This window comes from Athalia rosae, chromosome 5, assembly GCF_917208135.1.
Source record: "Athalia rosae chromosome 5, iyAthRosa1.1, whole genome shotgun sequence".
Classification (NCBI taxonomy): Eukaryota; Metazoa; Arthropoda; class Insecta; order Hymenoptera; family Athaliidae; genus Athalia; species Athalia rosae.
In genome coordinates, this window is record NC_064030.1 from 153,613 (window position 1) to 181,583 (window position 27,971).

The 27,971-nt window shown below is 40.2% G+C and overlaps 5 protein-coding genes and 1 long non-coding RNA gene across 14 annotated transcripts; 3 read left to right on the forward strand and 3 right to left on the reverse strand.

The window, feature by feature from the left end:
- Window positions 1–29: 29 nt before the first annotated feature.
- LOC125500984 lies at window positions 30–7,453 on the forward strand. Of its 3 annotated transcripts, none has more exons than XM_048655411.1 (3): window positions 30–783; window positions 2,605–3,197; window positions 4,816–7,453. In XM_048655411.1, the coding sequence occupies exon 3, from the start codon at window positions 5,656–5,658 to the stop codon at window positions 7,009–7,011; it is 1,356 nt and encodes a 451-aa protein (XP_048511368.1). In that variant the 5' UTR covers window positions 30–783; window positions 2,605–3,197; window positions 4,816–5,655; the 3' UTR covers window positions 7,012–7,453. The 3 variants fall into 3 exon arrangements, with proteins under 3 accessions (XP_048511368.1, XP_048511369.1, XP_048511367.1); XM_048655412.1 differs by lacking the exon at window positions 30–783 and adding an exon at window positions 800–1,786; XM_048655410.1 differs by lacking the exon at window positions 30–783 and having other exon boundaries at window positions 1,786–3,197; window positions 4,881–7,453.
- On the reverse strand, window positions 7,255–8,755 carry LOC105694142 (zinc finger matrin-type protein 2). Its single transcript, XM_012414530.2, has 5 exons — window positions 8,599–8,755; window positions 8,187–8,407; window positions 8,020–8,093; window positions 7,737–7,882; window positions 7,255–7,671 (listed from the first exon to the last, which is right to left on the reverse strand). Exons 1-5 carry the CDS (start codon window positions 8,605–8,607, stop codon window positions 7,528–7,530), a joined length of 594 nt encoding a protein of 197 aa, XP_012269953.1. The 5' UTR covers window positions 8,608–8,755; the 3' UTR covers window positions 7,255–7,527.
- A 90-nt stretch (window positions 8,756–8,845) lies between these two features.
- Window positions 8,846–10,658, reverse strand: LOC105694140 (adenosine kinase-like). The gene is made up of 5 exons (XM_012414526.3): window positions 10,375–10,658; window positions 9,967–10,140; window positions 9,593–9,863; window positions 9,149–9,418; window positions 8,846–9,069 (listed from the first exon to the last, which is right to left on the reverse strand). Exons 1-5 carry the CDS (start codon window positions 10,572–10,574, stop codon window positions 8,869–8,871), a joined length of 1,116 nt encoding a protein of 371 aa, XP_012269949.2. The 5' UTR covers window positions 10,575–10,658; the 3' UTR covers window positions 8,846–8,868.
- Window positions 10,659–10,978: 320 nt separating this feature from the next.
- LOC105694135 (FHIP family protein CPIJ015043) lies at window positions 10,979–19,631 on the forward strand. Of its 5 annotated transcripts, none has more exons than XM_020850590.2 (14): window positions 10,979–11,121; window positions 11,193–11,546; window positions 11,661–11,872; window positions 12,021–12,272; window positions 12,436–12,586; window positions 13,121–13,366; window positions 13,964–14,011; window positions 14,815–14,982; window positions 15,062–16,396; window positions 16,467–16,665; window positions 16,762–16,770; window positions 16,913–17,069; window positions 17,188–17,344; window positions 17,458–19,631. In XM_020850590.2, the coding sequence occupies exons 2-14, from the start codon at window positions 11,397–11,399 to the stop codon at window positions 17,494–17,496; spliced, it is 3,123 nt and encodes a 1,040-aa protein (XP_020706249.2). In that variant the 5' UTR covers window positions 10,979–11,121; window positions 11,193–11,396; the 3' UTR covers window positions 17,497–19,631. The 5 variants fall into 5 exon arrangements, with proteins under 5 accessions (XP_020706249.2, XP_048511355.1, XP_048511354.1 ...); XM_048655398.1 differs by having other exon boundaries at window positions 12,475–12,586; XM_048655396.1 differs by having other exon boundaries at window positions 10,983–11,121; window positions 11,337–11,546.
- LOC105694144 lies at window positions 18,330–20,920 on the reverse strand. 3 transcript variants are annotated; one of them, XR_007278440.1, is made up of 2 exons: window positions 20,788–20,920; window positions 18,330–20,219 (listed from the first exon to the last, which is right to left on the reverse strand). It is a non-coding gene; the product is annotated as an uncharacterized LOC105694144 (long non-coding RNA). The 3 variants fall into 3 exon arrangements; XR_007278439.1 differs by having other exon boundaries at window positions 20,689–20,901; XR_007278438.1 differs by lacking the exon at window positions 20,788–20,920 and adding an exon at window positions 20,465–20,601.
- On the forward strand, window positions 20,614–27,245 carry LOC105694134 (phosphoribosylformylglycinamidine synthase). The gene is made up of 19 exons (XM_012414516.3): window positions 20,614–20,749; window positions 21,594–21,887; window positions 21,968–22,109; window positions 22,255–22,405; window positions 22,512–22,902; window positions 22,989–23,101; window positions 23,185–23,445; window positions 23,503–23,576; window positions 23,650–23,806; window positions 23,937–24,283; window positions 24,367–24,603; window positions 24,694–24,819; window positions 24,898–25,125; window positions 25,237–25,435; window positions 25,526–26,008; window positions 26,089–26,268; window positions 26,359–26,523; window positions 26,601–26,879; window positions 26,981–27,245. Exons 2-19 carry the CDS (start codon window positions 21,622–21,624, stop codon window positions 27,151–27,153), a joined length of 3,972 nt encoding a protein of 1,323 aa, XP_012269939.2. The 5' UTR covers window positions 20,614–20,749; window positions 21,594–21,621; the 3' UTR covers window positions 27,154–27,245.
- Window positions 27,246–27,971: the final 726 nt, after the last annotated feature.

A 27,971-nucleotide genomic window follows, 5' to 3' on the forward strand; every position in this document is an offset into this window, starting at 1 on the left:
TTACATGTATACTGTACGTGTATACGTACGTCTCGAGGTACGCTACGTAAATCTACCGGAGTAACGACGGGGTGCTGTAATTAAAATTTAGCCGTTGTTTCACGGTTGTAACGAACGAATCGCCGCGACATATTGCGCGACGATCGATATCGCTATATTACGACGATATACCGCTGTACGAATCGTACACCGAGATCGCGTTGTATTATTTGCGGAAACTCGATTGGACGGGGTCGCCTTCTCGCGGGTTTATGTCCTCGACCCCGACAGCGGATGCGTAACGATTCGCGCTCGTAGTCGTGCGGTCGGCAAATGCGACGCGCGTTCCTCCGTTCGAAAACCGATATCAACTGCAGGCCTCGCACGATGTCGCATCGCAATTCGCGTGCAACCTTTTACAAAGCGAACGACAAACTCGATTCGAAGGATGAACGCGGCGGGTGTTTTACGCGTGTGGTACACGCGTTCGATAACGTCCGCGAATATCCGTTCGCGTGCTTTTTAACCGCGGATTACGAGTTGAGCGGGACTGGATGGTGCCGATCGCTGAGCTCGGCGGTGAACCGGGAGCGCGCAAAACGACGACGCGCGCGCCCGGCAATTACAGTATAAATTCCTCGCGGGACGCGGTGGTATGCTACCGCATCGCGAATACCTGCGACGTGTACGCAGGAACTAATTTCATCCTTTCGGCGATGTCTTTCGGACTCTCGCGAGGGTCGGTGGACGTCAGGATCGAGCATCGTACGAATCGCCAGCTTCTTCGATCGTCGACCGGTATACGTATGTATCGTGTTTCGCGCGGACGAAGACGAACTGTAAATGAACGTAGACGTATCGTACGAACATTGCACGAAACGATGTACGATAAACGAAGCAAGAGTCGAGGAGAAGCCGCTGATCCGTATGCGCGACGTAGGTGCCATCGATTGGGCGTGATCAAATCGACGCCGACGGTCAACGGTTACCCTCTATCGGCTGTCGCGCCAATATATCTCTACGATGAATCGAATCGACGCGTTTGTACGTATTCCTATTTCAACGGGGTTTCGGGTGGTCAACGATTCGAAGCAAATCGGCAGATCGAAAGCTAATAACTCCGTAGCCTTCGCATCGTATCGTACGTAGACTGGAAGACCAGTTTACATGCAGCCGCGGATCAAGTTGCGCAGCGCATTCGTCGCGGCATTCGTACACGACGTACGTCGTACGTACGTACGTATGTACCTAATATCTCCTGGATACGTACGCGTTAGCTCCACCGCATACGTGTTCCTCTGTGTCGCGGAACGTGATAATCTGGCCCGGAAAGTGTGCCGAACGTGTATACCGTCAACTATTTAGGAAAACCGGCTCGAGAAGGAACTCACCGACGCAGATGTGAGATATAAATATACGAGCGTTCGGTGAACCGGAGAGTCAAGGATACGTAATTTCTACCGGCGGTGCAGTTCGACGAATACTTTGCAGCCAAAACAGTCGCCGTTTCGTGTCGGAGAAGACGCGTGCGAGCGGGTGATCGAAGCGGGTATTCCGCAGCGGTCGCTGCACTCTCGCCGTTGTAAAACATCTATACTCATTGTTAGCCGCGACTTGTAATTGCGCGTTGCGTACGGCGAAAAATTACCACCCGCAACACGTTCGTCGTCGTTGCACCGTATCGTAGCGCGCAGTCGACGTTGCATACCCGATGTAGACCTAGACGCAGTCCTAGAGCTGGACCTAGACGCGCATGTGCCTGTGCCTGAGCTTTTGCCTGTGCCTATGCCCGTACCTATACATACAGGTACACCTGTAACACAGATATCGATTATCTCCTGTCGGAGTGAATCCATCCTCCGTAACTATACGTACGTACCTTGTGGCACGAGATATTACGCGTGTGCGATAACGGTTCGAACCAGTTCGCTCTTCCCGATGTCTTCTTTCGTTTCGTACAATTAGAGAAAAACGCGACGTGGAAACTCACATCTCAAACGTCGTCGCGACAACGTTCGCTCCCAGCTCGACCAAATTTGCAGTGTACGGCCACCCATGATGTACCGCGGGTATCGCCTGGATCCGCATCCCGTCTTCGACGGGGATCGATCGCGACAGCGCTCCCGCGATTCACGTTCCATTCGTGTATTTCAATAGCCAGTAATTACAGGCAACGTTCCGATTCGGGGCACCGTGCATTCGATGCAACATATCGCACGCATCCGCGTACAGGCGCGATAATTTTCTTGTTTCGATATGCATCGCTTCAGATATTATAGCATAGTAATATAAGCCGATGCCGCGTGCGAGAAACACGACAAGTCTGCGCGGACGTATACCTTGAACGGAATCCGCCGCTCATCCGTCAATTTCACACAACGTCGAAGCGGAGAGCTCGTCGCGTTAAGGATTCGTCTCGCGTCTGCTGCGGACGCGGGTTCGCTATTAAAATTCATGTACATTTCCCTCAGCGATCGCATATAAAAGAGCGCACAGCGGCCAGCTACAGTACACGGCTGAGTACAGATCGCACCTTCGATAATTCGTCACAGCGATGTTTATTCAATTCATGCAGCATATACCTGTCATCTATCCAGATATACAAGTGCGGTGTACATATTGTAGGTGAGAGAGGCTGCGAAGACGTCGCGACGTATTTGCGCCATGGATTCGGATCAATTCGTCAACATCGTACTACGTCGTCTTTTCACACGCCGCTTCGGATGGATCGTAAAAATCGGTAAAAACTCGTCGAACCCCAACTTGGAAAGTAGAAAGCTCTCTCACCGGTTCTCGCACCCGATGGAATGGCAAACTATACGCGTAAGGATATAATACATACGGCGAGGTACGCTCGTCGGTTGGGATATCGGTAAAACGATACGGTGCCTATCCCGTGCGCCGAACATACGTTCAGGCATCACGACCCACGTACCGCAGCTATAGAGGTAGGTACGTACGTACGCACGAAAAGAAGAATTTTCCACCAAGGCTGGATCAGAACCAAATGGGGTGCACGAGGAAGCGGCGAGATTGCATCATGGGACGCAATACCGATCATAACGAGGCGAGCATCTCGAAGAGGACTCGCTCCCGGTGCAGAGGATAACGCTGCGCAGCTGTTCGGAGAACCGATCGACCCGCGGGGATTGGATTATACGCCCAGCGATCGAATGATAGGAAGAAACTTCAAAGGCATTTATATGCATCTACGCCTCGTAAGTTCGCTTCTTTCTTACGACTTCTTTTTCATTATCCTCCTTCACGACGATCACACGCCGCGGTTGACGAGACTTCCGCTGATTCGGGGCATGCGTTATATCGCGTTCTACCTGTAGTATGTCCAACCTGTCTTATTGTACGGGTTGTCGGAACTAGTGACATCGGCCGTCCGAATTCTCCGTCACCGCGATCCAGGTTAATGTACGCCGAGCGGAACTATTAATCGTCCCACATGGAATTTCACGCACAACTTTTTATCGCCACAACCGACCTTTGCCGATTATCGTTACTTTTTCATCGTCGTGTGCAACTTTGACGGAACGACTATAGAGTACACGTGAGTACACGTGAAAAAGGATTGATCGAGAAAGCAAAGTGCAAAATGTGCAAAGCAAAGTCTGGACACGTATGCAACGTCTGGATTTTATACCGTTACGAGATTTCTTTACCTTATTATATACGTGACAAGCTCGTGCGCTGAAGAAAAAGTTAGACGTTGAACATTTGTCGAGCGTCCGTGTCTGTAAGGAATGGACGTGGATGTCCGACTAATGAGCCTCGTGCGTGTACCAAAGGACTCGCGAGTATGCGACGCGAACGAACAATGTGTGTATACATATTTACACGTTAATCCTAGGTAAACTCTCTGGGACAGAGACGGGCGGGGTGAACGTTTATTTTGCCATCAACTCTAATAGGTTTATCGTGTTTCCACGTCAAGTTAATCAGAGAATACCGCCCGGCCCCCTTTTTGCGTGGATTGTCGGGAGAGAAGCGAACGATACGAATTCGATTGGATTTGAAATTGGACCGCGGGACGTCCGTTTGCCTCGGCGATACGTTCGTGACTAATAACGTTGTCGTATTTGATTTCGCAACTTATTATATCGGCGTGGATCACTCGTTCGGCGATACACGTGTTTGTAATTAGGATTTACTTACTCGTTTTCGATGCATTGGATTCCGCAATCGGCTTAAGAGTCGTCCGTGGCATTCCGCACTATTACGTTCAGAATCAAGAGTCAGAGTTTCGGTGAACGGTAGTCGTTGTTTTCTGTTTGTTGATCGATGAGACGTACTTTGAACAAAATAAAAGTATCGAGGAACAGTTAGGGGACGTCCATTCCCGAAGTCACTTCCTATCCAAGTCAAATTTGTTTGATAGAAAACAAAATAGTGACAACAATGACGGATCGGTCAGCTAACACGCGCGACGTATAATTGAATTGTTACATTCGCGATATTTCACGCTAGATTGAATCCCACGTTCGACGACTGGATCGTATAAATCATCGTAAAAACGTGTAAACACGACGCTATTCGGGGATGCGAACCTTTCGATGATGTAAATTTATATTACTACGGAACACTGTAGCGCGTTTTCCACATCCACTCGGATGGGGTTCTAATTTACCGGAACTGTAGTCTTTTGTTTAAACACACGACGATCACTCGCTAAACATCACATGACATCCGACTCGAACTCAATTAATCGATGCCAGTTTTTAAAACCGAATATCCATTTACGATCGCGCTGTATATGCGCTAAATGAAAAACACCGACTGACAAAATTGGTCGATTCAACCGATCGTAAGAACCGGTAAAATTCGCAGGTGCCACGCGGAAATGCGGTGGATCTTATCGATGTATAGGATATACACTGACACTGCACTTGCAGGATTGGTCTTTGCTTGATCCCACACGATCGCTTCCAGCGCTAGAAGTCCGCAGGAGTCTGAGCTACCCGGCTAGGTTAAGAGCCGATTGCTAATGAGTGATGCTACGGCAACGAAGAGCCTGGGGTTAGGCCGGATAGGGGGACGAAGTAAGACGACGTTCTTAACTGCAGAAAACACCGGAGCGAGGGAGACGAACGATAGGCAAGCGGTCTTCTTGCAATGTTCACCAAGTTCCGTAGGGAAAGATATAAGTGTCTCTATGCCCGCGTACATGCCGGCGCTATAACGTTCTCTCGTCTCATCTTGCGGTATTCTGTCTCGAAGAACGCTGAAGACCGATTTTAGGGAGGAGCTCTGAACAGCGATTGTCGTATACACTGCTGCGTACGCCACGCTCCGCGAACACTTTCATTTTATACCGACTTCAATTTAAATTCCCATGAAAACTTCCCCACTTTCGCGTTCTTTCAACTCCTAGCAACCATGTGCATCGCGGAAAATTGAAAGAAATTTCTACCGTACCTCGATCTCGACAACCTGGGTTTCCGAACAAACACGTTTGAACATCCGAGTAACACCCGGCGTTTACAACTACGATTGTTGGTTCGTAATGTTGCCACTTCCCGCGCAGGAGCGCTTGTTGTCTATGAGCTCAACTAGAGCTCAACGATCAACAAGTAGAAATTTTGGTAGAAATGTCATCTCGAATTTTCGATACAACTGCTGTCACCCACATGCAGATAAGCTAAAATAACATCGTCGTTGATCAGCGTCATGGTTGAAAAATCACATCAGCTAAGATTCAGAAAATATCTTCAAGACGATGACTTATTTACAAGCAAACATGAAATTCTCACAGCTGGATCAGGACAGCTCGATACAAAAAAAGTATTGCGATCAGAGAAAGAATGTGTGGAGAATAAGGATTACTCTGTCCTTCACACATTTTCAGATAGACCGAGTGACAGTACCTGTCATTCGTGTAATGATGCTGACTCAGACATTAAATCGGACGGTGAACCTGATTTGGTACCGCATGCCAATTCGATAAAAATATGGAACGAGGAGTTGCAAATATTTCCTCAAAAGAACAACAAACAATCGGAAGAGAATCATTTGGTACATCATCCAATCGATGAATCACAACAATCGAAAATTTCAGAATATGCCAAAGATGATAAAGCAGCTATCGATCGGACTAAGGATCCACCACGAATATTCAGAGGATGGACTGATATAGAGTCGACTCTACCGATACATTGTAAATACAGAAGTAGTTTCGATCGTCGAACTGGGGGCCTCTTTTTAGATACAGACGATGGTCCCTTTACCACAATCCACATACCTGACTTGAATGACTTCGAGGTAAATTTTCTTACTCCTACTGTAGATATGGACGTGTCGGAATCGCCTTTCGATCCAGGTTTTACAGTCGGATCGTCTCAAGGAAACAATAACTGCCTTGAACGGGTTACAGCGAGAAACATTTATGCGGAACATGGCGTTAACTCACCAAGTTCCACCGCCTCAGAGTATATGATGAGTCAAGATTATACATTGTCTTTTCCAATGTTAATGGGAAGTAAAAGCTTGAGGTTCTGCACATCTCAAGCTGCCTGTATGGCTGAAAGACCCTGCATTGAACGGAGACAGACCATAGTCAAGCCAAACTTGCAGTTCAAACTATGCAATGCAATTGCACACAAAATGCAAGATCCATACAGTGTAACAGAGCCGACAAACAACTGTTTCCTGCAGGAGCAACACAACGAAGTTTCCATCTATGAAAATAAATATCTGAAAAATGATAAAGTCAGTTATGCTTTTACCAATAATACACTGGGACATACTTCAGGAAACAGTCTGAAAAAAGCTTCCCATGATACACAGGCATTTGTAAAGAAATGGTTAGATCAAAAAGATGAAATTATAATTGATTGTAAGCCATCTGAAGGAATGGCAGATGGTAAAATATTGTCTCTCAAACGTAAACGCCTTGACTCAAATAGCGAACAGATAACCAAACGTAGTAGATTTCCAGAAGGAAAAATCTCCGTTTCAGATTCAACAATATTATTTTCTGATTACTCCTGCGAGCACGATAGAGCGTACCTATTTGAAAGCTTTTAACCAAACCATCGTTCTCAGTTATCTATTATGAGTATAATCAGATGAATATGCTGAAACTCAATGAGTATCATTGTTTATTGATTTCATGCACAGTTAATTCATACGTTATGTATCCTTAATTCATTTGCACACTCAAGTAGGTTTCATTGAAAAAAGCAGATTTCGCATATTTTTCTCACTAAATTTAACACATACTCCAAGGTGCATTGTGAAAGGTATATACACCATAATTAATAAACATTGTTCAGCAATTCATATTCGAATTTAATGAAAACTACACTGATATTCGACATAAAAATTCTGGTTAAGAAATCATTAAAATAATTAGTTGGGTGGCAATTATAAATCACGTATTATGTAAGCCTTAACATGAAATAAAACTTAAATCTGGCCTTTGAGGCACGCAGGAATTGCGTGAAAGGTGAGACACTGTTACAATTGATTTGAAGTACAGGTGACTCTGTTTTCAGCGAATAGTTTAAACACAAAGTTATCTATATCAAATATCTGATATTCTCACTTTTTTTTGGATCCAAATCCCGAAAATCCCATAACTGCAGCCATTTCATCACTGGGACCAGCATCATCTTCGCTAGTCTCTTCCAACCTCCGCTTTCGGTCTTTCCTTTTCTCTTTTCTGTATTCTTTAATTTTTTCTTCCTATAAAATAAGCCATCATGACATTATATCACCAATTGTGATAATTGAGGAATATTTTACACCACCTCTTCTTTCAATTCTTTAACTCGTTGTTCGAGATCATAGTCTTTCTTTTTTTCCTCCATTTTTTTCTTGTTGTGAGCAAACCTTGCTTTAACTTGATCTAACGTTGACCGTTCAATCTTCATGGACATGCCCAAGTTACGCTGATCTGTAAATAAAAGTGGCATATGTTATTACAATACATACACAGAGTCAAAGATGGACCAACCAAATGGCTTCAAGGATTGTGCGGCAAAGGGCATTCTAAACTTGTCATCATTCATAGAATCAATGCTAAGAACTTACGTTTGGTGCCATTAATGTGGTCCAAAAAGTTAATAGAATCCTTGACAACACAATCGCAAACATTGCAATAGTATCTGAAATTCAGAGTTCAATAAATAAATATTACCAGCAATAATGAACTATTCGCAAGTACTCATGACTCGAGATATTCAGAAGCAAATGTGTACCCTCCTGTCTGTGAAGACGGTGTATTTTTGTTTATCACAACGCTCTTTCCAAGTTTTGATTCAAGATCTACTTTATAGTCACGCTGTTTGAGCAACTCCCTTTTAACTGCTGGCTGCTTGGGGATTCCCAAATCCTCTTCGGCGATTTCATCCTGAAGCCTTTGCAATGCTATTCGTTCATACTCTTCTCTGTTCCATTTTCGACGATGGTCGTCTGGGCGCTATAATAAAAAATATTAGCAATTCAAGAACAAACTCGGACTACTCACATCTATATAAACGATTAAGTTAATTAAATTTTCGCTTGAAGGACAGAGGTAGAGGTTAGAAATGTTGATCATATATCAAGTTCACATTAGTAAAGGACTTTAACTTAAGTTCCTCATTGAAACTATGTGAAAACTATTTTTACCGTAGACATGGTGATAACGAACAGCAGATATATCAGTACATTGAAGACACTAATATATAATGGTCAAAGTATAAAATACAAAGATCTTTGCTTTTGAGGGTCTCTAGCATTGTGCAGTCAGAGGAGTGTAGTTGTAACTAACTGTAACAGAATTCATTAGTTGTAAGTTGTATGTTCAGAGCTGCCCCCTAGAGTTCTGGATGGTAGCTCGCGTCAAATCCTTCATTTAATCGATAAAAACTGAAACTACGGACGAAAAAAATCAGATCTTTATTTCAATATATGTTCCGGCACGACATCCGGCAAAGTTACACCAATTCTAGTAACAATCATGCTTGCGACTTTACAGCCTAACTGCAAACACGACTTTGGTCTTCTTCCAGCTAGTACACCAAGCAAGAAACCTGCCACTAAAGAATCACCTGCACCAGTCGTATCCAATACTGGTGCTTCAGGAACTACAGGAAGCACCTGCAACGTTGTAGTAAATGGCAAGGTCAAATAATTTCCTGTAAGCCATGAGTGCATTTAATATTGCATCGGATCATACCTCAGCAGATTCACCCTCTCCCCAAACCACTATAGCTGGGGATCTTCCACCCTGAGTCATTACGATGATACCATTGTCCAAAAACCAATTACTCTGATTCTTGCTTGAAGCTCCAACTGTAACCCTTTTTAAATTGTTCAATAGAATTGGGATCTCCTCCACATTGTTGTAACAGAGATTCAATACTCGAGCCAGAGCTTTCATCTCTCTGGAATTACCAAAGACTATACCAGACGAATTGACCATCTTACAGATTGCAGCATGATGTTCCTGAATATTAACAAGACTTTTCAGTGCGGATGGAGATATGATAAGTAATGTAGGATATTGTTACAACTTTTCTCGAGACAGTTACTATTATCATTACTCAATCAGTTATCAGTGAAATAAGCTAAGTTATTAATATGAGGGAGATGAACAGAACTATACAAATATAAAAGTAACCTGAAAGATGTACTCGCCACTAATGTTGAATGCTACAGTAATACCCTTTTCTGCAGCTACTTTGACCAGCTCTAATGCAACGTCAAAGCTATGCGTAATGAAAAATCCTTCGATATAAATTATCTTTAATGAACTAAATGGCAAGTTTCCATGTTTCAAATTTTCCAAAGTATAGACACCAGCAGCACCCAAATGTGCAACAAGACTTCGAAATGGTTTTGTGATCATAGAAATACAAACTCCAGTGGGTAAATCAGGGTAAACTGCGTATCTAAGAATCGAATAAGGATACGGTCATTCACAATTGTATCTCTGATTGTAAGGTGAGGTGGCATTTTAGGAAATAAGGAATACAAACATTATCAAAAATATACCGAGTATCTAAGCCAGATGCGCGAACCATGTGGTCCAGAGTTTTTCCTCTAGGATCATCTCCAAGTCCTCCGCAAAATATCCCCAATTGACGCCCCTCAACTCCACCGCATAACCACTGCAAGACCCGCATGGTATTCTGAGCACAACCTCCAGGACTGACATGATGTTTCGATCTGTAATAATTCAGATTATAGTCAACAATTTCCCTACATATATCAGCATACCAATGCCATCATGGGAGCAACAACAAACACCCTGTGATCCTCAAAATATTTTGAAACCAATCAAATCGTTGCGCTTGGAAAATGAATTAATTGAATGCAAACCACACATGTGAAAATTGGTTATCAATAAAAGCCCAGGTATTCAAAGTCATTTGTGTAGTTTCATATGTGATAGTTACTAACTCAGGAGGAAATTCGTTGATAAGCTGTTGGATTATTTCTACTGGAAGTTCTTGCTCGCCATCAACTTCGAGGTTATATTTTTTCAAAATATCATCGCTCTCGAGGGATGTGTAAATATCTAGCAATGGATTGCCAAAGCCAACCACCGCCGGTACTTCTACAGTCATAATGGCATGTGTCAGGGACTGATCTTCACTCATATTTGATCCTTTATGGCAGATCAAGCGAATGCTACGTGGAAACAGGGGATGCAATGGGTGGATTAAAGTATCCCACGGTAATACACTATCAGGTTAGCTCAAGTCAGGGCACTGATATATGTTCACCAAGTTAGTATAAATATCATCGAGTGATGTTTATGCTTTTCTCCCGTGATGATATTTGACATCTCACGACCTGTCATGGGCAATTGTAAATAGTGAATCTTCGAGCGTTGACTGAAGATTTCGAGCATATTCCGATACGGTATCCCTTTTGGAATGAATGGCGCCAGTAGGGGGGTGAAGGCGAATGTGTAGAAAATACCGTGATGTTGAATGACGAACGGCGGTGACGACGATTACAAAATTTTAGAAAGAACAGTGATGGCGGATTCGTAAAAATCGCGTGACGCACGGTGATGCGATAATACTTTGTTCATCCAATATTAATCCCATCTAATTTTAGATATCTCACCCACACATACCCAAATCTATGAGACTGAGTTAGAAATAAGAAAAAAGGCAAAAAGTTTCGTGAAACGGACTTGTGAGTATTTCTTTATCCGTGTACGTACATACGTACCTCTGTTATGGCAGGTACATTTATATGATTTTCAGTCGTTCTAACTAGGGCATCTTCCACACTTTGAAAACGACAAAAAGTCAAAATCAAAACTTCACTATGATAGGATCACTGAAATTCGCAATCATTTTTTCAAATATTCTCGATTCGATTGTTGCGTTCTGACTTGGGTTGGACAGATATGTCTGAAAACTAGCTGTCATGCTATGTGTTGAGTTGAAGGAAATCCAATCGTCACTATGAGTTGGTTGAGGAATAGTCCACTGCGAACTAACTTCAGCAAACAACGATCAAGAGATTCACCACCCAAAGATGCAGACCCTACAGCCTGCTACGACAGTTTTAGAAAACACTGGCAACAGACCCATGATATTATTTCACACACTCAGGTAAATTTGTATAAATTACTATAATTGAATTATTGTCATTAATATAGACGTACGTAGAGATTTGATGATCTCGTTGATTCAATTAATTTTCTCTATGTCAAATTGGATTCCTAGCCACCTGCTGGAATACCGAGTCAAGATGATGTTCTGGGTGTTGTTAATCACATTGATCAAATGGTTACACTATTGCTTCTTGAACTGCGCAACGCTACCCCAGTTAGTGATAATCGCCGTACAGCTACACCTACTCATTCGCCATGTCTGGAACATCTTTTGAATGAAAATTTGCTTGACAAACTTTATGAATGGAGCTTACATACTGGGAGGTATTCAGACTTTTTATGAAAAATTTATCCACATTGCAATAATAAATTCTATTTTCAATGACTGATTCAAGGACCAAAATCGTCATATCAAAACTATAATTTCTGCCATGATCATATAATTCTCTAAATTTAATTTTTTGGTCATCAGATTCAGCAATGCGGTGCGGCTAGAGCAGCTGAAGCTTTATGAGCTACTGGTATCGCACAGCGGAACTTTATTGGCACACGAACCTGTGGCAAGACCATTATTACGTCTGTTGGAACAATGTGCAGATGACATAATGCCACTGGAAGTAGAAAAAAAATTAGTAGTCTTATTGAATCAATTATGTGTGGCACTGATGCAAAACATGGCATTACTCGACCTCTTCTTTCATCCTACAGCCAATGGAAAAAGCAAGTTAGTATAAGAAACTGTTCCACTTGTTCTCTATAATTTTTATCCCCTGCTCGAATGATACGCGAAAGATAAAAGACTCACACCTATACACAGGCTTAATATGCTGAGAATCAGAGGGTTCGCAACTTTTATATTAAACTTGTTATCACTGATTTGATTTCAGATTTATTATTTTCACGCTACTAATTCCTCATATTCATAGAGAAGGAGGAGTTGGTCAACAAGCGAGAGATGCAATGCTGCTATGCATGTCTCTCTCAAAGAAGAATGATGAAGTGGGATTGTATATCGCAGATCATTCCAATGTGTGTCCAGTAAGTAGTTTTTTTCTAACTGTAATAGTTTCCACAATTGAATTTACATCGACCTGAGCTCAAGTGTGTTAGTTTGTGCAACACAAAAATTTTTCTGTCAAAAAAGCTGTAAAATATTTTTATCAAATATCTGTGCAGCTGATCGGTAAACTGTTCTTTATAACTATTATAAAGCAAACTAGTGCATGCAGTTGATATCATTACTGCGCATACATCATTATAATTACAACTTATTGTCAGTTATGTGAATAATAATTGGTTGGCAGCCCCTGATCCTTGGATGTAATAATGTCTAGGAGATATCAGCATGAAATTAGCATCGGTGTTAGCAAAAATACTTGTTCCGAGCTACCCACGCGATACATTGTCAGTAAAGAAAACAATCCTGTTTGAAATACCAGATCGGATGAATAAGAATCTATCAGTTTTTTTTTTCCAATAATTCGAGTCTATTAGGTTTAGGATACCCCAAAATAAGTCATTCTGACCCACATTTAAAAATATAAATAAAAGCGTGTATCTTAAATTTCGTAGGTATTGGCTACAGGACTGAGCGGTCTTTATTCATTATTACCTAGAAAGTTGGATATTGAGACAGAAGATTGGCACAGGTTAACACCTGACGACATAAATGACATACCAGCGGTGACACAGTTGATGAATTCCTTGGAATTTTGCAATGCTGTTGCGCAAGTAGCGCACCCTTTGATACAGAAGCAACTGCTTGAATTCCTTTATCAAGGATTCCTTGTGCCTGTAATGGGACCAGCATTACTTCAGGTGTGCACTGTTGAATGTGGACTTGCATAAGTGAATAGCAATGAAGTATACTGGTTTACTAGCATTTCGGGGATAACAACCATTATTCTGTTTGAAAATTTCTGAATTGACAATCATTACACTTCTCCAGAATATCAAAGCCTAGCTGTAGTCGCTTCTCTCTTTGTGCCGTGAAAAATTTTTGTAAAAAGAACTGGAGAACGTCATCTCGTACGACCACATTAACTAAATTTTCTGATTATTAACAAAAGTCTGCTGTGGTAAAAGAAGGCGGTATTCGATTCATCTGAAACTTGTATGATGTGGTATTGTACCTGCAATAAAACGCGATATTTCCATCGAATCTCGTAGCTTATGCGACAAACGTAACCAGATTCTTTTTCTCACTATGTCGCTGCCCAATTAATGAAAAAATGTATGGATTTAATGAGAAAAGTGACATGAAAACCAGGTGGTTAATGATAAGAGTGGTGGAGGTTGTGTAATATGTAAATTAACTTTGGATAGTCCGTTTATTTACTAAAAATGTAGAACTGATTCATGTTGTGCTTGTAATTGTCGGTGGCTGTCTGGTGATTCTTTTTTTGGTGCTCGTAGGAATCTGTTGGCTTGACCATAGAACAGCTAGATGCACCGCAATACTGGGTTAGTACCGAACACTCATTACAAACACTAACCTACTCATTACTCTATTCATGTTCTCCTTATTATTTCAGTAATTCTAATGACGTGACTTACAATCCGCAAATACATAAATGAAAGACACTATATTACTTTATTTATCGATGGTATTGTTATCAAACAATTCAAACAAAAACACATCATAATAAATGCTCTACTTTTGCACCAGTTTTCTATGCACGTTTTTTTAAAACCGTCCAATTACATGTTTAAAAAAAGACTAGGAAACTTTCGCAGTTTTGCTTCTCATGTAATGCGGCTTGTAAGTAAAATTCGCAAAGGGCTAGATGTAATTGTTTATTTGCTGAAAATTTTGAAGTATCGAATTTTATGGATCTACAGTTTTAGTGTATTGCCAGCTTCTCGGCTTAATAGTTTACTTCTATATTGAAATGTACAAATATCCTTTTTATCAAAATGCTCTGAAAGGTTTTCTTATCTGCTAGATATAACGTGTTGTCACAAAAGCTTTGTATGTTAATTATGATCTTGTGTCGCTGGCAATGAACATTATCATCCCAATTAGTAATATTGCTGTTACCAGATTTGCGGTCATAGTCAGTGGTAATCCTTCTTTTACCACATATTTGAACAATTGAACATATTTGAATCGACAAAGTTATCCCCAGCAACATCGGCGTTGTCAAAGTTTGAAAAATTTACTAGTGATACAAAGAAAAAGTTAAATAGCTGATGAAAGTTAAAAAATAAAATAGGAACAAACACTCAGATGCTAAACGATAGAATATAATGTATTACTCTTATAGACTGCAGTGGACGAACTGGTTGCTGCTACAGCCTACTTTGATTTGTTTTTACGTTCGGTCACAGAACCTGGCTTACTACGATCCCTGATTAGATTTTTACTTGAAGATAATTATGACGAATGCAGGATATTAGATAGTCTCATCCAAAGGATATCATCGATATCGCGGGTAGAATTTTAAATTTGACTAATGATTGATTTGGTAGTTTTATAAAAAATTGCAAACACATTGTATTCATTATTCACAGCTCTGCATAGTAACCTTGGCACTTTTTGAAACTTTGGTTGAGCTGAATTGTGAAGACGTTATGCTGGAACTATGCCTTGGAGCACTGACTCCTTGTTCTCACGTAATGCTTTCTCAACGGAGAAGATTGCGAGACATAGACCCATTTGGACGAGCTGCAGAAAAATTTCTAAGTCTTGCTCCGAATTGTTGTTCTAGTGCATTAACTTCATCTACACCACCCAACTCTTTGCCCAACATACCAGTCTCAACCCATCGCAAAAATTCGAATACCGGTTTTGAGAGTTTCAAGTCTTTGCCTGTGCCAATTAATTATGGAGCCAGACTAACGGAGAGCTTGTACGGAAACTATCACGCCTACTTGTACGACGCCAGACAAAAGATAGCATCATGTTACGTAGCCTGTTCAAATTGGTCATCTTTGTACGATGGTGAAACTTTGAAAGAAAGTAATGCTAACAGTAGTGTAACAACTTTGATAGATGAAAATACTTTGATCGAACGAACAATTAAACGAATAGAAAGTAATCAAACTCTTTCAAAAGATGCGACTAAAGATGCTATGACGCAAAGTGACATCTTCAAAGATACGGCGGGGATAAGTGAGAGCTCCAAAGAGCCATCGGTTCAGACTATTTTAGATAATATTGAATCACTGTTGACCGGTGAAGACCTTATTACGAGCAAAAATGATCCTTGTAATTCATTGAATGAAAGGAACATTGACAATTTCAGTGGCACATTTTCTCCAGAAGAACAAGCTAAACTGGACGCTGATATCGCAGAATTATTGAACGAGGAAATCGCAATCACTCAGCAAATTAAAGATACTTTGCAGTCAGATAAAAAAGGATCGGATAGCGGAATCGATGAATCAAATACAGCAATGAATTCGCTTTTATCTTTGGGCGAAAGTAGCGGTTATGAAAGCTTTGCCTTCAAAGGTTCATCGGAATCAACTCCCGACAATGAACATAGTGAAGATAGAATAAGTGAACATGAAGAAACTGAAACTGAATTAAGTATAGAACCTTCTGTACAATTACACGGCATAAAAGATATCAACTATGTAACAAACGAGGGATCAACATCAAGTAAACAGTGCAAAGGGAACTCATCGCATAATCATGACATTTTTAATGGTCAACCAAATGTTGGCATTTTTCTAGACGTAGTCCTGCGAAAACTGGAATGTATGACGAACAACAATGTCTATGTAAATTTGCATTTAACCGGGCTCTTGAGCAGACTCGCGGTTTATCCACAGCCGTTATTGCAATCGTTTTTACTGAACCACTCGCTCGTTTTCCAGCCTAGCATCAGATCCTTATTTCAGGTTTGTAGCTATCGTCATGTACATTCCACTATTGATGTTCATCAGAAAAATTGAAAATCCATTGTTACAGGTACTAGCATCTTTAAAACACAAAATTGATCAATTTCTTTCACGACACAGTGATATCGATCAATTGGTGGATCAGGCACGGATATTTTTAATTAGTCGAGAAGACAAATTAATAAATGCCAGGAAAAATGTTCTCGAGGCGACTGCTCAAGCTGCAACTGTTAGACGTTATTCCTCCACAAGTGATTCATTCTCTAGAGGTAATGTAATTGAAAGTTGACGATATTTGGAGAACGATTAGCCTATTGGAAGTGCCATTAATCTCCTCTGCAATCATTTTTAATGCTTTTCCGAAGTTTTTAAACGTAAGTGCAAAAATGAAGTCGACTACCATACTCAGAGCGTTGAAAGCATAAACTCCTGTCACATTTGCTGCTAAACATGGATCACAGTTGTATAATAGCAATTTGAAAAGAACTTGAAAAAAGAACTGAGTTATTGTTACAGGTGAATCAAAAAGAAGGAGTCTGACATCATCCCTGTCACAAATGTTTAAACGAGCAGGTAGCAATTCTGGACCAAGCAACTTAACTGGTTCCATTAGTCAGCCATCGAGCATTTCAGAGGATCAATTAGTAGTTGTCAACGATACTTCTAGACGCCGGTAAGCTCGATTATTCCTAAATTGTTTGTGACTGAAGCAAAGCGTGGGTGATAGGGTTCTCCCTACATTCTTACAAACAATACTTTTCAAACACTGAATGTCTTCTTATATTTGTCAGATTTTATATGAAAACATCATGGGAATCACCGAACGAGATAAGTCCAGTGCAGAACATTGTTCTGTGTGCAGTTGTATTGGACGAATGGTTGAAAGAGTTGGCAGCGATCACGCAAGAACATGCAATAGCATCGTTGACCAATGGTCCTGAATTCAGGGTATAGATAAAATCATAGAATGTTGCTAAATCTTGACCGTGTGCTCTAATAATGATCTAATAGTGGAATCTGCTGACTTTCTCTTTGATTTCGTCATTTTTTTCCACAAACAGGGTTGCGGTACACTTCTATGTAATGCAATAATGATTTAAAAGTGTTTTCGAATAATACACATAGGATATAACATGTGGGTATGAACATATCAAGGACTTGTTATTCTGATTCCTGATTGTCGAAAACCCTCCAAAATGTATGAATTTCTTGTACAAAGTAAGTACTATTGGGTTCGTAATAACAAGATAACAAATTTTCTGCTGCAATCTGTTTGCTAAATTCATAAGTACGTATCAGCCGGTGGGCAAGGATTATTGAGGGTTATTGTGTAAGTGACCTGGATATGAGGGCCTCGATTTCCGGTAACTTTAATCGTTAAAATTGGAAAGAAAATAATTCACGTGACATGCCTGGTATTGTTGGCAACAGCCTGCAATGAAGAATTTATTGTTTACCTTACTAATCAAATCCAAAACCAAGCCACTGTAACAGTTAGTCAAGAACCATATCATCTGAACAATATGTGCTGCATTTTTCAGTTTTTCTTTCAGTAGCACGTTCTAAATCCGGTATGTAGTTTGGACCATTTTTTTCACACAGTAATGATGATGCCATTACTGAAGAACAACCGGCATCAATGTATTAACGATTTCTTGCCATTAGAGCGGATATTTTACAATATTCAAAAAATGTAGATGTAGATATGAAATCAGGTGTATAGGAAAGTTCGTTTACGATATAATAGTTTCTCAATTCTTTATTTTTATGTACTGCTACGAGAATGCTTGTGGATATTGAGCAATGATTCATGTAAATAGATGTGTAAAATTTGAATATAAAATTTACGTATACACACATACTTTGGCCATTTGTAACATTATTTTTCTTGAAACATTCGTATTTATATGTATAGTTTGACAAATGTGCTGAGTTCTCGTTATAACTGACCATTTATTTTGATTAGCTGTCAGTGTGATTGTGGATAGGAGCTGATGTGTAATAATATATTATACAAATAACTGTTATGAGTAGAAGCGTAAAAGTTATAAAACTATCTAAAGTACGATAGGTACATGACAAAGTCTGAGGGTTTATTACAGATTTTGGCTGAAGATATATTATACTTTAAATGCAACGCCTAATCTTTATCTATCGTACTTTTGGCTATAGTAATTTTATTAAAAAGAGTTTATTAGTATATTACTAGTTGAAAACTATCAATAATAGCCCTATGTATCATAGTACATCTCGTTAGTGCTACTTGTCAAATTTTTTAACATATTGCTAAAATTTATCTAAAAGTGATTGTCGATAATTGTCGACTATTAAGAAAGCCAGAAAACATCACATTAGAACTTGAGGACCAGATTTAATTTCTACTTCCTGTGCCAATGTTTGATCATCAGATCTATAGTTATCGACAAGCTCGGATTGATGAGACAAAAGCTTTAGCATCTAGCTTCTCAGAGCGACGTATGATATTAAACATGCAATTATACCTATACATGTGATACATTATAAATGCGGTATCTAGGAATCGAAAAACGTGATTTTCATTTGAATTCTACTCGGATAATATCAAAGCCATATTCATGGAACGCTTTATCTATTACATCTTAGTATAAATGTATAATGTTTCTCCATGTGATATTAAGGTTGCACATTTTTATAGTGATCACGTTTTTGTTTTTTAATTATTATTGAAGAATTATCAAGTCATGAAAGTATAGGTTTGAATTTCTATAGAATTAATTTGCTCTTGATTTGAACACTTCTTATTCATTTTATCCTTCCCTCTCAGTTTCGCCTTTCATATTGCTATTATTCCCTTACCTTATTCAAAATACGCACATGATCGGATTGAGTTGATAAGTGGTTATATATTTATACTTGCAATAATTTACTTTTTAGTATTGTGAATAACAAATTAGAACGATTATGTTGTATCAACTCGTATTTTACTTCATATGAATAGAATCTCATGATGTTTTTATGATCGTATTACCAGATCATCTGTTCACCATACTCCCCTCTGTTCAAATTCTCGTTGTGAGAATGAATAGTCAACAGATAATTTTTTATCAAAACCGAGCCAGGTGCAATTTTTAAAAAATTGTGAAGTAATATCGTCCATACTATAAATTATTTGTAGTATAGAATAGAAGTTTGATATCTGATAAATATATTATGTCGTCTGAAAGACTTTTGAATAAATTTAAAAATTTACTCACCATTCTGCAGACTATGATATTATTTCTTCACCATGAGATTATTGCAATCTCAAAATATAGAAAGTCTTATCCTCAAAATCATTGCTCGACTATTTACAAGCGTAGGTCAATTAACTTGATGGACTTGGAAATCTGACGCTGGTCGTTGAGGACTGTCGAAGATTATGGAACTTCTATAAACGAACAAAAATCCGAAGTAATAGTTACAAAAAAGTGGACCTTCTTGGTAAAGATGACATTTTGCCCCTCCAGTGTAATCACCTCAGAGCTGAACGTGTAAAATACCTTACAATAATTTAGAAGTTAGGAATTTTTGCACAAGCATTGCTCAAGCCCACCGACGCAAATTTCATGATTTTCGCTCAATGAACACATAAGATCATCGGCCTAAATGGAAAGGATCATTTAAGTGAGTATAAGGTTGAATAAATAGCGCACAGAGTTGGATTACCATACATATATCCAATTGGGAATCCTACTTCAATAATTAAATACCCAATCTGTTCCTATGTCCATGCTGGCGACCAAACATAAGCTGAACGCAGAGAATTCAGCCCCCTTTCTGTTCTTTGCGTCAATGTATATTTGACCTGAGATAAAAATATTATCAGAATTAGCGACGCAAATCTCATGGGCGATGATTCGCTCATTTCGGCAGGTAGACTAACTTATTTGGCAGATTCGGATTTCTGAACTCAAAATACGTAAGAATATAGCAGAAAAAAGATTCTTATTTTTAGTCTCCAAATATTAAAAATTCATATGTCCTAATTTGGAATCATTGAAGGGACGGTTTTACAATGTATTTTAACGTCAGAAACACGAGTCTACTAACTGAATTTATCCAGCTGCCAAAATGATCCAGCTGTTGTTAAAATTTTAGGTCTAGATAGCGAAGAATTGACGTATCTATAGATATTAGCCGTAGCTTAATGCGGTCGATTTAACAGAGATCAGTGATCTGACTTTTTCTCTTTGGTCAAGTCTTGAGCACAGTATAAGGAGTTGTCTTTAATCTTATTGTTAGAAGTAGATGCCGTGCAATAAAAATTCTGCTACCTCGAATCTTTCTTTTTTCATTCAGTAAATGTTATTCATCTGTTCAGGGATCGAAATACAGGTGATAATTTGAATTTTTCTAAATTTAGATCGATTTACTTTGACGATTCGGATCTCTGTCTTGGCGGGCTGCGAACGAAAGGGCGCCAGTAACCTGAGGTTTTCCACGTGGGCAATTTGGAATTGGACACTCATTAGCTAATCGTTGTTAACCTTAGATTTATCGATAATGAAACCTGTTGATCCTATCGTTAGAAATCCGTCTTTGAAGTGTAGATACAAATTTCCAATGAGTGTCCCATTCGCATTCGAGAAAAAGATAATTTATGCCACGTAGCACACGTTGCATTTCTTGAGTAAACACTTGGACCATAAATGTATTGAATTATATATGAAAATGGTGTTCTATTGTATCACATGATCAATTACACCATTGAGTTACTATATCGCTCAATCATCACAGGAATTACAGCAGGGTTGAATTCTTCCAGTGATAAATTGAGCTCTGTAATTATCTTTACGAGCACCCTGAGCTTTTTCATCTCAATTTTACTCATACCTAAGTATTAGCGTAGTAAGTTTTTGCTTCAAAGTGTAGTAACAAGAGTATCTCGATAGATCAAAGTTCGATATTTGTAAACGGAATATCATTTCATTAAGATCAATGTTGAAGTTGCGTCAATACTGTTATGTTTGTTTTATTCTATGAGCGTCAGATAATAACGAGTAACGCAACAACATGAGATGACCCCGGTGCTATCGCAGCATTCACCCTAGGGGGTCTAAGGCTTTTCAAAGTTAACAACTTCAGTAGCCAACCAACTATTATTGAATACCTTTGATTAGTGTTTCCAGTTTCGGATTTCCCAGCAAAAAGATAATTGAATTTTGATACACTTTGTTAGAGAATTTCAGCCCTGATAATATCAAGAAATGGCTATCTTACGATTTTACAAAACACCCGGTGTCAAATCTGGGCAATGGAAGAACAAGCTCGATGTTCTCAGAGCAATATCTAACTTGGTAATCGATTTGGAGACTGAAATCTGTTATAACATCGAGATTACTGAAAAATTAAACGAAGAAGAAATACGCAAATTGGAATGGATTCTAGGCTCTCCCTTTGAACCAAACAAGCTACAGAAGACCCCTACTCTGGTAGAAGAACCTCAAACCTTGCTGGTAGAAATTGGACCCAGGTTGTTTATCTTGATCAAGTTGAAATAATTTTAACGCAAGTAGAACGTTTGTTGATTCTAAGTATTATTTCAAATTTTAGACTAAATTTTTCTACGGCTTTTTCGAGTAATGCTGTGTCAATCTGCAAGTCTGTTCAACTTGACTGTGTCAAGCGATTAGAAGTTTCTACAAGATACCTTATTAAATACAAATCCACGATTGATGATGAAATTATTTCTATGGTACGTATGTAGCTTATTATATCATAGCTCTTGCATTGGGTGAAAACTTCTATTATACAATTACATACATCATGGACAACCTCTTCGTCAGCCGAAACAGCAGAATCAATTTTTAATGAGAGAAAATGATATTCTTTGCAATCAGATGATCGATGCACTTCATGACAAAATGACGGAATGTAGATACTTGAAACCGATCGAAACATTTGATCATGGAATTAAACCTAAGAGCTGGTTTGAGGTGGATATTGTTAATCATGGAAGAAAAGCTCTAGAGAATGTTAATTCTGAGCTAGGTGAGACTTTAAACATTTCCGATGAATCTCTGCGCCACTTTTGTGTAATACACCTGATTCGAGGCACGTTATAAAATATATATTATCCCCCTTCTCTTATGCTTAGGTCTTGCTTTCGACGATTGGGATTTGGATTTCTACACGGATTTATTCGGCAACAAGTTGAAACGCAATCCGACCAGTGTCGAGTGCTTTGACCTCGCGCAATCCAACAGCGAACATAGTCGCCATTGGTTTTTCAAGGGTCAGATTTTTGTGGATGGTGAGAAAAAAGAGAAATCGTTAATTGATATGATCATTGACACGCAGAATTATTCGAACTCTAACAATGTCATCAAGTTCAGCGATAACAGCAGTGCGATTAAGGGATTTAATTTCCCTACCCTTCGGCCTGTCAAGACAGACGTGGCTAGTCCTTTTATAGTTCAAGACGTTGACCAGCACATAATTTTTACTGCTGAGACACACAACTTTCCTACTGGTGTTGCTCCTTTCAGGTAATAGTTTACTTCGTCATCTTACACATGTACATTGTGAAACAATGAAAGTGACAACAACAGAAAAATCTGTGAACTAATTTCAGCGGAGCTACAACTGGAACTGGTGGACGGTTAAGAGATGTTCAAGGCGTTGGTAGGGGCGGATGTTACATCGCAGGTACTGCGGGATATAGTGTTGGAAATCTTTACATTCCAGGTAGATATTGAAATGTTGTTTGAGTTGTATGGCGCACAATGGTAAAATGTGTGCTTAAGTTTAATTATTCCGACGTTTGAAAGGCTACGACTTACCCTGGGAGGAACAAGGAGTTTTGTACCCAAGTAACTTTGCGCATCCATTGGAAATCATAATAGAAGCTAGTAATGGCGCGTCTGACTATGGAAATAAATTTGGGGAGCCAGTAATATCCGGTTTTGCACGTTCTTTTGGAATGATAGAGGCTGATGGCAGTCGGCGTGAATGGATCAAGCCCATTATGTTTAGCGGTGGCTTAGGGTCCATGGAAGCAAACATGACAAAGAAATTTCCACCTGAAAGAGGTAAGGAGAGCGTCAATCGATTGAATAAAACCAAAATGATCTCTTCATTGGTTGTAGGAATGCAAGTTATTAAAATTGGTGGGCCAGTCTATCGAATCGGCGTTGGTGGTGGATCGGCGAGTTCCGTAGAGGTAAGATTTTTCGATGCCGCATAACTGAGCAAAGAGACTAGCGATTCTGAATAATTCATAACGAACTGCACAGGTCCAAGGAGATAATAAGTGTGAGCTAGATTTCGGCGCTGTGCAAAGAGGGGATGCGGAGATGGAACAAAAATTGAATCGTCTTGTCCGGGCTTGTGTGGAAATGGGAGATGACAATCCAATATTGAGTATTCATGATCAGGGAGCTGGTGGAAATGGTAGACGACAATTTTATCGGTTACATACGCATGAATCCTTGCACCGAGTCACTCCGCGTGTGAACAAGTACTCTAGGCATGTCCGTCCATTTTCGCAATCACAATAATCTCATCGCACTCCATTTTGCAGGTAATGTACTGAAAGAATTGGTTGAACCTGCAGGGGCTGTCATATTTGCAAAGAAATTTGAATTGGGAGACCCAAGTTTGAGTAGCCTGGAATTGTGGGGTGCAGAATACCAAGAAAATGATGCAATATTGTGCAAACCGGAGAGCACCGTGCTGCTGAACAAAATAGCGGCACGTGAACGTTGTCCGATTAATTTTGTCGGAACTGTAACTGGAACGGGTAGGATTATACTGTCGGAAGAGGATGATTGCGACGCATCGAAATATCTCGATGAAAAAAATGACACGAGCGTCAGGCACCCGGTAGACCTAGAACTTGAACTTGTATTGGGAAAAATGCCCGACAAGGTAAAGCATGAATTTGATGCGTTGCGTGCTTATCGGAACACGCAAATGATACTGGCGTATTAAAAACCATCACGTATTTGTAGACATTCAATCTGGCGAAACATCGATTTACTTCTGTACCGATTACCTTGCCAGCTGGCTTATTGGTAGAAGCTGCACTTGATCGTGTCTTGAGATTGCCGGCCGTTGCGAGTAAACGTTATCTCACCAATAAGGTTGATCGTTGCGTAACGGGCTTGATTGCTCAGCAACAATGCGTCGGTCCGCTACACACACCCTTAGCCGACGTGGCTGTTACGGCGCTCTCACATTTCTCAACAGTAATTATGGCTATCGAATACACAAAACGTTGTGGACAGTTCAGACTCGTGACATTCTCATGATCCTAATAATTTATCTACTCGGTCTAGGTTGGCGCCGCTACAGCCATAGGTGAACAACCGATAAAAGGCCTCGTCGACGCGTCTGCCGGTGCAAGAATGACGGTTGCAGAATCTCTAACTAATCTCGTATTTGCACGCATATCGTCATTAGAGGTGAAATTTTTTCGAAATATTGAGTTCATCGAGTATCTTCGACTTTGAATAATTTAAATTCGCTGTATGATTTTCTAGGATGTCAAATGTAGCGGCAACTGGATGTGGGCTGCCAAATTACCTGGCGAAGGTGCAGCGCTGTACGAAGCCTGTGCTGCGATGTGTTCCGTCATGAAAGAATTGGGTGTAGCTGTCGATGGTGGGAAAGATTCTCTCAGTATGGCTGCACGAATTGATACTGAAATAGTCAAAGCACCAGGTGCGCTAGTCGTCTCGTCTTACGCACCATGTCCCGATATAAGACAGGTAAAACCGATGCTGCATAAAACATCCTTTGCGATCGATCCTTATTTGTGTTTGTTTTTACATAAACTGTATGGGTTCGATCGATTTGAGGGCAATGTATTTCGTTTATAGATCCTCACTCCCGATTTGAAGGGGCCGACCATACAACTAGAAGGAAGTCTGGTATTCGTAGATTTGTCTGCTGGCAAGAGCCGTATAGGAGGGACAGCTCTGGCTCAGGTTTACAGACAAATTGGGAATCGCTGTCCGGATTTCGAAGATGCCCAAGTTTTCAAGAATGCGTTTAATGCTATTCAGAGTTTGATAAAAGGTAAGAAGGCAATGACGTGTATTTGGATCCGTTAGAATATCACTCGGCGAGGCGATTCAGCTATGCCAATGTCACGAATGAAATTTTTAGATAAAAAATTATTGGCGGGTCACGACATAAGCGATGGTGGCTTGATAACGTGTTTGCTGGAAATGAGTTTTGCCGGATTATCCGGTATAGAAGTGAATATTTGTCACAAATCTGGCTCTGCAATCGATATCCTGTTCACGGAGGAACTGGGCTGGATTTTAGAAGTTGACCCTCTAAACATTGATTATGTGATGAGAGTTTTCAAACTTGTTCAAGTCCCAGCTTACATTATTGGAAAGTCGGATGGTTTTGGCTTGCAATCAAAAGTATCCGTGTCAGTCAATGATACTGTTGTATTAAATTCACGGGTTCTTTCACTTATGACCATCTGGGAAGAAACGAGTTATCGATTGGAACTGCGTCAGACTAATATAGCTTGTGCCGAAGAAGAGTTTGCGGGACTTTCGAACAGAACAATGCCAGCTTACAACCTCACGTTCGATCCAGCTGTATGCCCGATTATTACTCACAAGCATGTGACGGGTGAGTATACTTTTCCGATATAGCGGAAACCCTCCTTTTTCTATAGTTACAGTAGCTTTTTATTCCTCATTCCTACACAGGCCCGATCAGAGTTGCAGTAGTGCGTGAAGAAGGTTCTAACGGTGATCGTGAGATGTCTGCATCTCTGATACAGGCTGGTTTTGAAGTTTGGGATGTAGCGATGCAAGATCTGCTGAGCAATCAGCTAACGCTCGACAAATTCAGGGGTGTTATATTTCCGGGCGGGTTCAGCTATGCAGGTGAACGCTCTTGTTGGACTCACGAAAAATTCTACCGTTATTACGACTTGGTTCATGGACTCGAATCTAATAACTCCATACTCTTTGTAGATGTACTCGGTTCGGCTAAAGGCTGGGCAGCTAGCCTCGTATTCCATCCATCTCTGAAGCTGCAATTGCAGAAATTCGTCGAGAGAGAAGACACTTTTAGCCTTGGAGTCTGCAACGGATGTCAGTTGTTGAGCTTGTTAGGATGGATAGGATGTGAAAACAATGGTACGCTTTGCTAATCTAGGACAAAGAATATGCCCATCTTCCACAATTGAATTGATGCAAATTGAAATTCGATACAGAGGCTGGCACCCCAGATATTATTCTGGACCACAATAAGTCTGGAAGGTTCGAGTGCAGGTGGAGTACCGTAAGAATCGAGAATTCATCATCCATTATGTTACAAGGCATGGGGGGTAGTGTGTTTGGAGTTTGGGTTGCGCATGGTGAGGGACAATTCACATTTCGAAATGAGAAGATTTTGAGTAAGTTGAAAGAGCAGAAATGTGTGGCCATCAAGTACACGGACGACCAAGGTATTCCTACCGAACGATATCCACAAAATCCCAATGGCAGTATCGGTGAGATTTTTCTCTTTGAAATTAGATGTCCAACTGAAGTTTTTATGATCGATGTATCGTACCTACATGTATGTATTTGTATGTGCATATATTTTTTGTAGAGGGCATAGCAGGAATTTGTTCCGCCAATGGACGGCATTTAGCTATGATGCCTCATCCGGAGAGGTGTACCCAAATCTGGCAGTGGCCCTGGGCTCCAATGAGCTGGACACAAAAGCAATCTCCTTGGCAGCGCATATTCCAAAATGCTTACATTTGGTGCCAATCGCTATAATCTTATCTTTTCGCCCATCAGAGATACAAGGAACTTGTATATTATTTATGAATAATAGCCTTCTTTATATAAATAGGATTATGTATGTTCAATGCCTTGTCATCATGATTAATTCTTTCCCTAATTTTTCCTGGATCCCTTTCGATTTTTCAATTGATTTTCAATTGATGAATAGACCTCACCTATTCCCTGCTAGCACCCAATGATATGCAGGTAGAGTGACACGACCGCAAGTTCATTTGTAGATTTTTCCAACTATTTCTCATTTTTTTTCGATTTTTCAGTTGATTATTCAATCACCGCATCTTCCCCACCTCTTAGAGGTGCCTTAACATCTGGAACTGAAGGTACGTCATCCCAGATATATTCCCGATTTTTCCCTGATTTTTTTACAATTTTTGTAATTTTTTCCGATATTTTCCGAGTTTTTTCAAATTTTGCCGAGTTGTTCCGACTGTTTCCGATTTTCTCCGAGTTTTTTCGAGTTTTGCCGAGTTGTTCCGAGTTATTCCGATTTTTTTAGATTTTCAAAAATATTTTTCACTTGTGCCGCCCCTGGGTGGGTGCGGGCTCCAAAAATTAATTGTCCGGCACTATTTTTAGGCTCCGCCCATCGCGAGTACAGCTAGCGCCATGTGGCGGATTTTTTGTGAACTAACAACTCGCCGATACAGCTAGCGCCATGTGGCGGAATTTTCGTGAACTAAAATCCCGGGTTTCTTGCCCCTTGACGTCAGGCAATGTGATGCGTGAAAGAGAGGTATATGGGGTCAATACTTTTCCGGTTTTGCTCGGAGAAAGGACAAAACTTTTGCCGT

Coding starts and splice junctions, on each gene's coding strand:
- LOC125500984 (XM_048655411.1), top strand. CDS start 5,656: ATGGTTGAAAAATCACATCAGCTAAGATTCAGAAAATATCTTCAAGAC.
- LOC105694142 (XM_012414530.2), bottom strand. Junction 7,883..8,019: donor CCACATTAATGGCACCAAAC/GTAAGTTCTTAG, acceptor TTTTATTTACAG/ATCAGCGTAACTTGGGCATG. Junction 7,672..7,736: donor TTAAAGAATTGAAAGAAGAG/GTGGTGTAAAAT, acceptor CTTATTTTATAG/GAAGAAAAAATTAAAGAATA.
- LOC105694140 (XM_012414526.3), bottom strand. CDS start 10,574: ATGAGTGAAGATCAGTCCCTGACACATGCCATTATGACTGTAGAAGTA. Junction 10,141..10,374: donor ATCAACGAATTTCCTCCTGA/GTTAGTAACTAT, acceptor GAATTATTACAG/ATCGAAACATCATGTCAGTC. Junction 9,419..9,592: donor GTGGCGAGTACATCTTTCAG/GTTACTTTTATA, acceptor GTTAATATTCAG/GAACATCATGCTGCAATCTG.
- LOC105694134 (XM_012414516.3), top strand. CDS start 21,622: ATGGCTATCTTACGATTTTACAAAACACCCGGTGTCAAATCTGGGCAA. Junction 23,446..23,502: donor GAAATTTCCACCTGAAAGAG/GTAAGGAGAGCG, acceptor CATTGGTTGTAG/GAATGCAAGTTATTAAAATT. Junction 26,269..26,358: donor GGGCGGGTTCAGCTATGCAG/GTGAACGCTCTT, acceptor TACTCTTTGTAG/ATGTACTCGGTTCGGCTAAA.
- LOC105694135 (XM_020850590.2), top strand. CDS start 11,397: ATGAGTTGGTTGAGGAATAGTCCACTGCGAACTAACTTCAGCAAACAA. Junction 11,873..12,020: donor TGGAGCTTACATACTGGGAG/GTATTCAGACTT, acceptor TTTGGTCATCAG/ATTCAGCAATGCGGTGCGGC. Junction 17,070..17,187: donor AACGATACTTCTAGACGCCG/GTAAGCTCGATT, acceptor TATATTTGTCAG/ATTTTATATGAAAACATCAT.